Consider the following 12,282-nt stretch of genomic DNA (forward strand, 5'->3'; position numbering starts at 1 on the left):
GCAAATCGGGCCAATGATTCTTGAAATCTCGCATCTTTTGTGTTCTCATTGTTATGTTTGAGAGCTCTTCTATACCAAAAAACTGTGGAGGTTTAGCAACATTAAAGGTGTGGAACAGTTAATTTGTAAAATTTGTCAGAAGGAAGGAGAGGTTTGTTGGGAAGGAAAAAAAGGATTTAATCTGTGACATACACTAGTGAGAACACTGAAGGAACACAGCCATCAACTTACATACAGTGCTGACTGCCTAGACGTTCAAGTGAAAAGCTTCACTCAGATTTTGTGGAAGAGGTCAGACCCGGTCCTTGCACAGCAGATGAGTAGGCCAGTAATGATGGGGTCAGCACTGCCAGATATGAGGCCATGAGGCACTGAAAAGCGTGGACAGATATGCCCTACAGAATAGGGAAACCTAGGAGTGGAAGACAAGAATACACAGGGAAGATAACCAGGATGGTGCAGATAGTTCTCTCTAATAGACAACACGTGGTGGGTGTATTCTCCAGTTCTGGTTCAAAGGCTGAGTCATGGTTTTGGTTGAGATAATTTTCATCCTAGAGGAGAAAAATTCTTCCTCGCATGATGTTGTGCTTTGGACTTACAATGGAAACAGTGGTGATAACACACAGATGTGTTAGCTGTTGCAGAGCAGTGCCGCACAGCGCCCAGGACGTTTCAACTCCTTGTGCTGCCCTGCACAAGGTGCCCCAGGAGCTGGGAGGGGACACAGCCAGGACAGCTGGCCCAGGATGGCCAGAGGGATGTCCCCACACCGTGTGGTGCTGTGATCAGCAATAACAGCTGCAGTAAAAAGGAGGAAGGGGGGACATTTAGAGTGATGGTGTTTGTCTTCCCAATAAACCGCTGAGCGTGGTGGGCCCTGTTTTCCTGGGAGCACCTGGACACCTGCCTGTGGGTGGGGAGCAGTGAATGGATCCCTTGTTTTGCTTTGCTTGCATGCACAGCTTTTGCTTTACCTCGTGAACCGCCGTTATCTCAGGCCACAGGTTCTCACACATTCACCTTTCTGATTCTCTCCCCATCCATCCCACCTGTGAAGACGGAGTGAGTGGCTGTGTGGTGCTGAGCTGCCTGCCGGGGCTAAACCACAGTCCTTTTTGGTGCCCAACGTGGGGCCTGAAGGTTTCAGATTTGACTGGAGCACGGAGCACATTAGACCAAACTTGTGGCTGTTGCAGATTAACTGAAATTTGGCAGGCTCCCGTGCTTGCCATGGGGCTTTCTTGCCTTCCTGTACGTTAAGAGCCCAGTGTTGTTAGTGGCTGCTTTTGCTTTTGCCCTTTGCTCTGTTCTTTATCGCCTTGCTTAGCTGTGCCTGGGAACGTTTTGATAACAGCTATGGCCATGAGCCTGCGCTGGCAGCGGGCCAGGGCACGGCTGCTTTCCCTGTGCTGCTGCACTGGACAGGCCGGGACCAAACACTGAACGCCAGTCAGAGGGACTGAGGCCTGGGGGCGAGTCCACGAGGGAGAACGCAGGCCCCTGAAGCACCTGTGGCCATGGAGAAGTCCCTGCTGCAGCAGGGACACCTTGCAGTGTCCGTGTCCGTGGGTAAGGCCATGCCAGAACACCTCGAAGCATCAATCTGTGGGTAACACCACAGGCATGCCCTGAAGCAACTGTGTCGGTGGCAAGTCCATGCTGCAGCAGGGACACACCTGAAGAAGCTGCGGGCTGTTGGTAAGTCCACACCAGAACGGACAGACCTTGGAGCATCTGTGGCTGTGGGTCAATCCATCACGCAGCAGGCAGACCTCTGAAGGGATGGTGGCGCGTGGATGAGGCCATGCCAGAGCAGCTACACCTCTGTGGGACTCTGGCCAATGGACAAGCCCAGGCTGGAGCAGGTGCAAGGGGAGGAGTTGATGGCAGCATTTAACACTATGGTCTGAAAGGACCAGGAGTGGAGATTGTGATGGATACGCCTTTAAACTGCTGTAAAGCATGATCTGAGTCGCATGTTATAGGAAGTCCTACAGCAGGAACCTCCTGAACCATCAGAGGATGACCCCACAAGAAGCAGTGCACATACAGCAGTGACACAACCTGAGCTGGCTTTGGTGTCCAGAAAGTCCCTGTGACACACTGCTTCTGTCCCGAGCAACCACCGTCACAGATCTAAGTCACGGACTAAAAGAACTCAGTGGACATCTTATGAACATCTCACAGGGGTAGTCCACAAACTAAACAAATGATACCTGTGTATTGATTGAAGGGTGGTGGTTAATGAGGATGTATTGGAAATTGTGGGACTTAGGATGACGTGAGTGGTATGGAATGAGGAGTAGGTATTGTCATGGGTTTGGCTGGTACAGAGTTAACTTTTTTCCTAGAGTCTTGTATGCTGCTGTGTTTTGATTTTTGATGGAAATAGTGGAGATAACAAACAAATGTTTTTAATTGTTGCAGAGCAGTGCTTGCACAGAGCCCAGGACTTTTCTACTTCTTGTGTGGCCCTGCCAGGGAGGAGGCTGTGGGTGCACAAGAAGTTGGGAGGGACACAGCCAGGACAGCTGACCCTGGCTGGCCAAAGGGGTGCCCCACACTGCGTGGTGTCATGCTGAACAACAAAACTGGGGTAAAGGAGAGCAGCCATTAGGAGTAATTGTGTTTGTCTTCCCAAGAAACCGCTCCACGCGATGAGCCTGCTTTCCTGGGAGTGCCTGAACACGTCCTGACAATGGGAAGTTGTGAATGGATCCCTTGTTTTGCTCTGCTTGTACATGCAGCTTTCTCTTTACCTAGTAAACTGTCTTTATATCAGGCCATGAGTTCTTGCACTTTCACCTTTCCGATTACCCCTCCATCCATCCCACCTGTGAAGAGTGGCTCTGTGGTGCTGAGCTGCCTGCTGGGGCTAAGCCACAACAAAGGAATGAGAAGCTCCACAGCACAAAAGGAAGAGAATCTGAAATAATTGTTTATATTTCACACAAAACAAAAGTCCCTTATGCAAGCCAGTGTCTTTGAAAAGTCAAAAAAGTCTAAGTTATACAAATGGATCTGCATTATCACTCTAAAAATTCACATTATTTCCCAGAGAAGCATGGTAGGTTATGCTTTTCTAGGTTATGCTTTTCATTGTCTTTCCGACAAAGACAGGAATTCTTACCCTGCAAAGTAATTCTCCTCCCCAACTCAACTCCTACTTCACAACCATTGCATCACTTTTCAACTTTTTTCTTCTTTTACTTTCTTCAGTATGTAGCATTGCTGAGACATCTCTTTTAATTATTCTGCATTTGCTGGTTACTTTAATACACTGAAATTCTGTACAAAGAAGGTTTTTTTACTCTCTCTCCCATCTCAACAGATGACATTCCACTAGCGTCCAACAGGTCCAGCATTAATGTATGATTTGGATTAAGACTCATAGACTTGCAGGTGAAGAAAGGTGTCTACATGCATACACATGCACACCCTCTTAGTAAACAACAAGTTAAACATAAAACAGCAAAATAAAAAACACCCAGATTTTCCAGATTATTACAGCTTCTTCTAAGATCCGTCTAAAACTTAAATTATTTCATTTAGTACGCATCTCTGAAGTGGCTAGCTTTGCATGTATTGTCTCTCTGGTCTGCAGTAATGAAGTTGAAGAGCACAGTGAGAGATCACCAGATTAAGACCCTACAAGGCAGTAAAGAACCGAGCCTGCAATGCACACTGCATCCATAAGAGCACATAATAATTCCTGACATGACAACCTCACAGCACATAAACAGCTCAGTTAACAGAGTTGAAGCGAGGTCAAGCCCGGAATTCTAATTTTGAGTCTTGTTCTAATTTTTTTTTTAATCCTCCTCATGTTTTTCATTTTAAGATCACCAACAACTTGTATACATATTCATTCTGAATTAAAACACTGAGACATGAGTTTATTGTTTCTCTTAGTTGGAATTCTTTAGAGGAAAAATGTTGCCAAAACAATTTAATACCATATTTAAAATTAAGAGTGCATTTTGACCCAAATGACTATAAATTAATCTTAAAAAAAAGAAGGGAAGACAATAATTTCTTCATTTTTCAAACAGAACAGTAAAACAATTGCAATAAAAGAGCATTTCAAACAGCCACTGAACAATACTGTAAAAAGCATGTTTGGATTAAAGGTAGGGACAGTCGTTTTAGAGGACAGAGGAGTTCTACAGCCCATGGCTGAAAGCTGAGTGTTTTGAGAATCGAACTGTAAAAAATTAATATTTTGGAGCTTCATTAAACCTTGATGTACATTCGACAAAAAGAGCAGAACTATCCCACTTGTATTTGAACTGTTTCACTTATCTCAAAATGGTGTTTTTAGAGAAGCATAGTAGGTTTCCTCTCAAGTGCCTGGCAGATGTGCTTTGAATTTGTTTCAAAGGTGCAGCTTTCCTCAAGAAGATTGTATTGAGGACTGTTCGGATCTCATGTGTGACTGTGTTGCTCAAGCCTGTTGCCAAATGTCATAGTACCACTTGTGACAGCCACAGGGAGAAGGGGGAGTTTTCACAATAGGAATTGTGCAATCAGATTAGCCAGTCCAAGGACGATTATAAAGATGTGAATGATCAATACTGGCAATGTCAGCTGCCCAGCACGATGCAGGGAGATCACATAGATGAGGGATGGATACACGAATACAAAGGCCAGACCACACGTTGCTCCAGAGTATCTGAGGAAAGAGGGGAGAGAGGAGAAGAAAATTAAAAAAAAAAGGGAAAACAGAACGCTTTGTGTTAACTCTTACTTCTTCTTGTCATTTTTTTCCACTCAAACTTGTGAACAGTCTAACTGAACAATGGTTAGTTGCAGTCACAAACCATTGATTCCTGTTTCTTGCTGTCCTTCACTGGCATGTGATTGCCTCCCTCTGTTTCCCTCAGCACTCTGACATGCCTCTGGTGTTCCAGCCATGTTCTCAGATGCTTCTGGGGACTGGCTCCCTATTTTTGACTTGATGTTTTGACTCTCTTTGGGGAAAGTTGTTGACATTCAGCAAAGAAAGACTGGACAATGCTTCACTCATTAGGCATCCTTTACTGTCAGAACTGCCATCTCATTGGATCCCAGCCATCTGAGTTTCATGCTAACGCATATAAACATGGAAATGCTACTGAATCCACACCTTTTATTTTAGATTATTTAATGAAATTCTAACAAACCATTCTCCAGACCCAAAAAAGATCAACATGCCCTCCTGGAAACACGATCAACCACAGCAACTGAAATATTTAACTTCTTTTTCTAACCACTCCCTTGCTTACCAAAACCTTTCTCATTATTTTCTCATACTGTGAGTTTCCACCTACTAAGCTATACTGTAGCCAAACATGAATTATTAACTAACAACACATTTTATTTCATGTATTTGAATATTCTCTTTAGGCAGTGGAAACACCACTGTGTAGAATACACCTGCACAAACTACACACACACTAAATATGCAAGTTAGATTGTATACAGACAGTTTATCAGATGGAAATTCTCTGCTTCAACTGCTTGACCGCAATGCACAGTGAGCAAGCACATCAGCAGAAGTCAGGATCAGTTTGCAAACAGAGAAATGTATTGCATGATATTTATTTTCAGTTCATAACTAAACCATCTCTCTTACTGGAATAAGAAAAGTTTCACTAAAATGAGAATTATAAAAAAAGACATGGAAAAACAAAAACCCTACACCCCGATGACTAGCTACTGAGCAAAAGTAAGTTATTCTGCTACACTGGTCAGACCCAAGCTTGTCATTCTGGTTTTCTAATTGCTGATTCCTATATATTTTAAACACCTCCCTCTCCTGGTTGCTGTAGGAAAAATGAAAACTAGGAATTAATGTCGATAATTACATATATATTCATGTTATATGTAGAAAACAAAAGTGGTTAGATAATTTCCTCTAATCTTTCTCAATTACAAAAATCCTAGGTGTTTATTAACATGGTAAATTTAAGATGTAATATAGAAGTACAATTTTTATGTCAGTTTTACCTTTGAAGTTATTTGCTTTCTTGGATTTTTATCACAGACTTTCAAAACATCTTTAAATGGTCTTAACACAAGACAAAAACAGATAAACCACACAATAACCAAGCAACTTTTATACTGACATAACATTCTTTGATGTGGATATTTACGAAGTCTTCAGATAGGGCTCCACTGAAACCTGGGGAATCATCCCATTCACCTCAAATACAAAGGCACAATTATGGATACTTGCTTGTCAGAACTTTAAAAAAACAGAATGTTGACACTTTTAAATTGTTATTTACAACTTATAAAAGCACACACTCTCACAGTTCCTTTTCAAAATCAAGAGGTAAACACGTAGTAACACCACACGCAAGCTCAGTGTGCAGAGCAGCACTTACCTTATGATACCTCCTATATTTGGATAAAATCTTGCCATTAATACTCCAGCTCCGACAATCGCTATGTTCAGGATGAGCACATGGAAAACACTACAGGGAAATGAGGAAAGAATATTAAAATCTATGATGTATTTATTACAAAATATCATAATCTTTCATTTATACTAACATTTAACTGGTATATGGATGGTGTTTCAATTTGCATGACTCACTCTATTAAAGCTAATTGATTTCACAGTAAACATAACATCTACTGAATATCCTGAGTGCCAAACTCTAAATATCTGGTGTTTTGACTCAAAATATTCTTAATGAGTAAGTATGTGTAATTTGGCAATTCTTCTGAAAATACCATATGCAGTACTCAGCACTCAAGTATTTCAGATGGATATTCAAATACCAAGGAAACAATACTATATAACTTAATTCCCACAAGAAAGAATTAGCTTGTTCAGAAAAAGATCTGAATTGCTCAAAATGAACTAATGGAAACCAAAAGAAAAGAAAAGATATATAATGGAATGGAAAACATTAGACAGAATACTAGGGAAAAACTACCAACAGTACCATCATCAAAAACATGCCACCTTAATACTTGACCTCTAATGTATTTTGATAGAGAACAAATGTTGGATATAATTTAATACAAGACCTCTGTACTGCTTACACTAGATTTTAATTGATGTTGTTTTTACAAATAATTTCCTGTTACTTTCCTTTTTGCATTAAGGATTTAAAAAAATGAAGTTTTTCTGTTTTACAAAAGCAGCTTTTAATGTATGAGACTAATGCAGTGTAGGCATTATGAACACAGCTCAGACTCAGGAGAGTATCACTTTTCTATAGAGAATATAAAATGTTGGCATATTTCAATATAAAGTAAAGTCAGGAAATACAAGAAAAAAAACACTAGGGTATTTTGGTCACACAGCTGTTTCTGTGAAGGAAAAGGAGAAACTGCACAGAAAACATACATACACAGAGTTTTCGTTTATTCTTCAGGATGACTTGATGTCTTAAACTGTAAACTGATGCTAATTTTCCCCCCCTTTTTTTTTTTTTAACTGTAGAAAGTATCTGCCATATGTAGGATGTTACTAACAATCTTTTAAAGGTTACACCTGAAATGGTAGTAGTCATCACTTTCATGGCTGAAAGGCCGTGGCTGCTAATTTTCAGGTTAGGAAGACAGATGAGGCTGTAGAGGAGCCTCATTAAAGTTTAGGGGAATTGTAGTAATTTACATGCAAAGAAATAATTGAAGATACAGATTATTTCTAACAATTGCTCTTAAAAAATGTTTGTTTGTTTGTTTTAATCAAAAGGACAGAAATAACATCCTTAATTCTGTTTGTGGCATTTTAACTGTGCTACAAAAACAGGTACACTTCAGAGACAGAAGACAGCAGTGGGAATACAGAAGCTGAAATTATAACAAAAATATCATCTGATATGAAACTGGTAAAACTCTAATGATCAAATTAAACCTCTAGAGTCAGACTATTAGGGAAAGATGGACCAAACATTCACTGCTCCTCTAATATTGCTAAAGATATCTCATTAACTGAACTGTTCACAAAAGCATATGCCATTAAAATTTACTTCCTCTCACCCCGTACATATGACAGATTACAAATCTTACTGTCAGATAACACGAATGAAGCCAAACATTTATAAGCACAGAAAATGATGGCAATTCCTTCTTTTTTTTTTCTTGTTTTTTCTTTCTTTTTTTTTTTTTTTCTGAGATTAATTCTCAGCAAGCAAGAAAATGAGTCCAGCCTTCACAATTCAGAAACGTTCTTCAAATTTGAGTCAGTTCAGAAAATTTTAGAAGAAAAAAAAAAAAGTCAGAAATATGTGATTCTGACATGCTTTAAAACAGAAGTGACTTTGTAGTTCAAAGTTGCTTTTCTAAAAAATAATTCAGGTTTCTTATAACTTCAAAAGTGTGTGTGTGTGTATTGTGAAGAAGTGTTTTTCAAGCTCTTCATCTGGGAAAAAAATCAGGGCGGGGTGAGGGGGATGGGGCAGTGATGTGTTTTAGCTCAATTGAAAACAATTGTCTCAAAATGCTGGAGCCTCCAAAACAATGCAGTGCTTGCGCAGAACTGCTTTGCAGTTTTATTTTTTTTTTTTTAACTGCTTTGCAGCACCCTCAAGAATAATAACAAAATCAGAAAGCCTGAAAAGGATTTAAATCCATCTGTTTCAGGGCTAAAGGTTGCACTGTATTTGTCCTTAGGACGTCTTTGCACCTTTTTCTACATTTTGCACCATTGTCTACATTTCTACATTTTAGCAGCTCAGATTAGACCATAAGGAAAGCAAGGAAATTAAAAGTGCGGCAGTAAGTGTGTAGTCAAAGGGTGAACTCCCACTTTTAAACAACAGGGGAAGCAAGAAGGCAAAGCAAAAAAAAAAAAAAAAAAAAAAAAAAAAAAAGATAATTTAAGTAAGGATTTTTGAAAGGTTACTTAATCTGAAAATGCATTTCTTCCTGGAAATCTCACTCAAGTGACATCAGTCAAAAGACTGAATTACAGCAGTTTAGATGCCAGGCAGAAGCTAGGTGAATAGAAGATAACTAAGCATGCATGCAAACAGCAGAAATGTGTTTCATTGCATCAGAAGACACACATCTGTGGGAGAACTGGCAGGTCTGCTGGGCTACCATGGAGTAAAGGGAGGACAATCGTTTGGGAAAGCCAAGTGATTTCTGTCCATCAGTTTATTTAACCTCTCAGAATAAGAAAGATGTTTTAAGAAGTTCTAAAAAATGATTAGATGTACAAAGTATTTTATGCACAACATATAATTAATCAAGGGAATTCTGTCACAACTATTACTGTAGCCAAGAGCCAATAACAACACTAAAAAAATTAGCTTTCTATACATCCGAGAAGATCCAGAATCTCATGAGACAGCAGATAAACCACATGCCTCTGGCTCTAAGTCACCCATTAAATTATGCCATTGCAAACATATCTCACTTTAGGAAAGAAAGTAATTTCCCAACCCATGGCATCTTGGCCTTGTTTTACACCACCAAGGAGAGAAGAGAATAAACAGTTTCTTGGGTTTTGTTCCAGTATGTCCCTTTCTGTGACGTAGTCTGTATACTAGCATCCATTTTCCTTAATGAAAGAAGAAATTAGGAAGCATTCTCCTGTTTCTAGATCTTTCATTGGAAGCACAAAAAGGCTCAAGACTTTGTGATGATGCTTGTCAGAAGACCATTGTATCCAGCACATCTACATATGTATTTAAGACAGGCAGAGATGCAGGTGTCAGGCTGGTACAGAAGAGGAAGGAGAATTCTCCATCTTAGAAGCAAGGGGGGTTTAGCTCTCATAAGAGAAAGCTGATTCTTTGTCAGGAGGTAGAATTTAGACCAGTTGGGCTCTCAGAAAACATCATCACAGGCTTAGTGTCAGAGGATATATGATGCTAATTACTTCCCCTTTATGCTTCAGACAAGCAAGCTGTCACTGTTCAGTTGATCCGTGTGAAACCTGGCAGTAGAAAAAGGTACCTGTCATATGCCTAACCTTTGAAGTTTGGAGAGGATGAGCTTGTTTGTCATGCAAAACCACAGATAAGTAGGCTACACCATGGCTAAGCACAATAAAGCACTGTCAACAGAAAAACAGTAGCACTGCAAGATATCTAAAAAGCACATGGGGGTCGGTCTTCGGACAAAAAACTCCTCTAAAGTTGATTAAATGGTTCCTCATTACAATTTAGTCATAATCCACGGCCCACCAGCAAAAGCCAGGATATGAAAAAGATGCTGCTTTTGGTAGAAATTGGATGATAACCAATCGTCAAGGCTAAAAACTACAAAGCAGCAAACTAATACCTTGGTGCTTCATCATATCCAGTGGAAGACAAACAGTAAAGAAAAAAAGGAATTATAGCAAAGAATCAATTTGTTCTAGGCGATAGTCACTGCTAGCAAGTAAAAAATATCTGGTAGCCCTGTAGCACGTGTGTTCACATGTGTGTATTCAGTCAACAGACAGCTTTAAGAAGCATCCATCCAGACTTCAAGTGCATCAGGTATCCACACGTTCCTGTGAGGAAGTTCAGCTTTTAAGATCAGGGAGCTTCTGGTTCACATGAAACATGCAGCACTTCTATAAGCAACCCAGATCTTAAAAACGAAGACAGGAAAATTTGCAGTGGGGACTGGGACCAAGGAAGGGGCTGTTTGTTTTGTTTTGTTTTTTTGAGAAAAAAAGGACAATTGCAGACAGAAGGCAGATTTATATACAACTCTCTCAGCTGCAAATACAGAAGGGATGTAATTTAATATAGAAAGGATGTAACAATGGAAATACATGTGATTCAGTGTATTGAATCACAGTGGGGTTAACCAAGGCTAGGTGGCCAACACAGATCCTCAAATGCACAAACAGCATGATTCAGCACACTGACAAATCTGCTGTATATACAGACACATGGATATACCATCAGTGAACGCTTCTGAACGCTATTTCCACAACCCTTCTTCCTGCAAAATCAGTCACAAAAAGACAAATTAAGTTTTTTTTTTTTTTTTTTAATCTTTCTAGAAGAATGGCACAAAACCTTGCCTTCTCCTCTTTTTCTTCTGCTTCACCCTTTTGCTTCCTTATTTACAAATTTTCACCAGTCAAGTGACTGGAAATATTTCTCTCCATATACACACCTTATGTATATATCTAAGAACTAAAGCTTGAATCTCTGCAGGTCAGCCTCCTTATTGCCTGAGAACCATTAGCCTTTGAGACTGAAGATTTTGATGCAAGCCAAGTATATACAATAATTAGGGGAGTGATTGTTTTCCTATGCAAAAGCCATGCCACTTAATATCTCTAGCTAAGTTCTTCAGGGTGGATCTACAAGCTTCACAGAGAAACATCAGTGTACATCAATAAGAGCTAATTCTTTGTATTTCCAAAATATGTCCCCCCAGACCAGCTCTCCCATTGCTCTTAGTTTAACTACAGATCTGTTTATAAGCATGACAGAACAGCAGAGTGATCGCAGAAATATGAAAACATGTCCCAAGTCCTGGAAGAAATGACATGGGACTGTCACAAGGCCCACCAAAGCTCTGGAACGGGCACAGTAGGGTTTCGATGGTGACAGATGATGATGTATTGAGTACTGCATGTTCATACACAGGCTTTCACTACACTGGGACCATGGTCCGGTTTTTCCAGAATAGCTGGTGGTAGCAAAACCAAGAATACTGAAATTCTTGGAAAAGCGATATGGAAATGGTGCTACTGAAGAAGGATCATCAGTTTTTGCTGCTGGTGAGAACCAGTCATCAAGAGGTATTTCACAGGCTGGTCACAGGTCTTTACCATCCTTCTAGAGACAGATCCTGTGCTTGTTACCAGTCTTCAGTTAGTCCCCATTGCACAGAAAAATAAAGGGTTGACCTTGTCAGCTACAAATATACAGAAGCTGGAGCCTGGATGTCATTTAAGTGACATTTGTGCTATGTTTGATAGCTGGGATACTGTAGTGGGTTTACGTGGCAAGGTTTTGGTAGCAGGGAGCCATAGGGGTGGTTTCTGTGAGAAAGATCTAGAAGCTGCCCCATGTTTGGGAAGGGCCCCATTGTTTTCCAGATCTGAGCCAATAAGCGATGTTGTTTGCGCCTCTGTGAGAGCATATTTAAGACAGGGAAAAAAACGCTGTGCCACACAGCAGCCGGGAGTGAGAAACAGCCTGCAGGTGCCAAGGTCAGTGTAGAGGGAGGGGGAGAGGTGCTCCAGGCGCCGGAGCAGAAGTCCCCTGCGGCCTGTGGTGAGGACCATGGTGAAGCAGGATGTCCCCCTGCAGCCCATGGAGTACCACGGTGGAGCAGGGATCCACGCTGCAGCCCGTGGAGGAGACCACGGTGGAGCAGGTG

At 40.7% G+C, this 12,282-nt stretch overlaps 1 protein-coding gene across 1 annotated transcript in view; it reads right to left on the reverse strand.

Annotated features, from left to right (window-relative positions):
- Window positions 1–2,970: 2,970 nt before the first annotated feature.
- The window catches only part of SLC38A9 (solute carrier family 38 member 9), a 51,633-nt gene continuing 42,321 nt past the window's right edge, over window positions 2,971–12,282 (reverse strand). The window contains exons 14-15 of the mRNA XM_032206275.1: window positions 6,372–6,461; window positions 2,971–4,675 (exon numbers count right to left, since the gene is read on the reverse strand). Of these exons, the coding sequence (XP_032062166.1) occupies window positions 4,510–4,675; window positions 6,372–6,461 (256 nt within the window). The 3' untranslated portion in view covers window positions 2,971–4,509. The remainder of the gene's footprint in view (window positions 4,676–6,371; window positions 6,462–12,282) is intronic.

Source organism: Aythya fuligula, chromosome Z (assembly GCF_009819795.1).
Source record: "Aythya fuligula isolate bAytFul2 chromosome Z, bAytFul2.pri, whole genome shotgun sequence".
Classification (NCBI taxonomy): Eukaryota; Metazoa; Chordata; class Aves; order Anseriformes; family Anatidae; genus Aythya; species Aythya fuligula.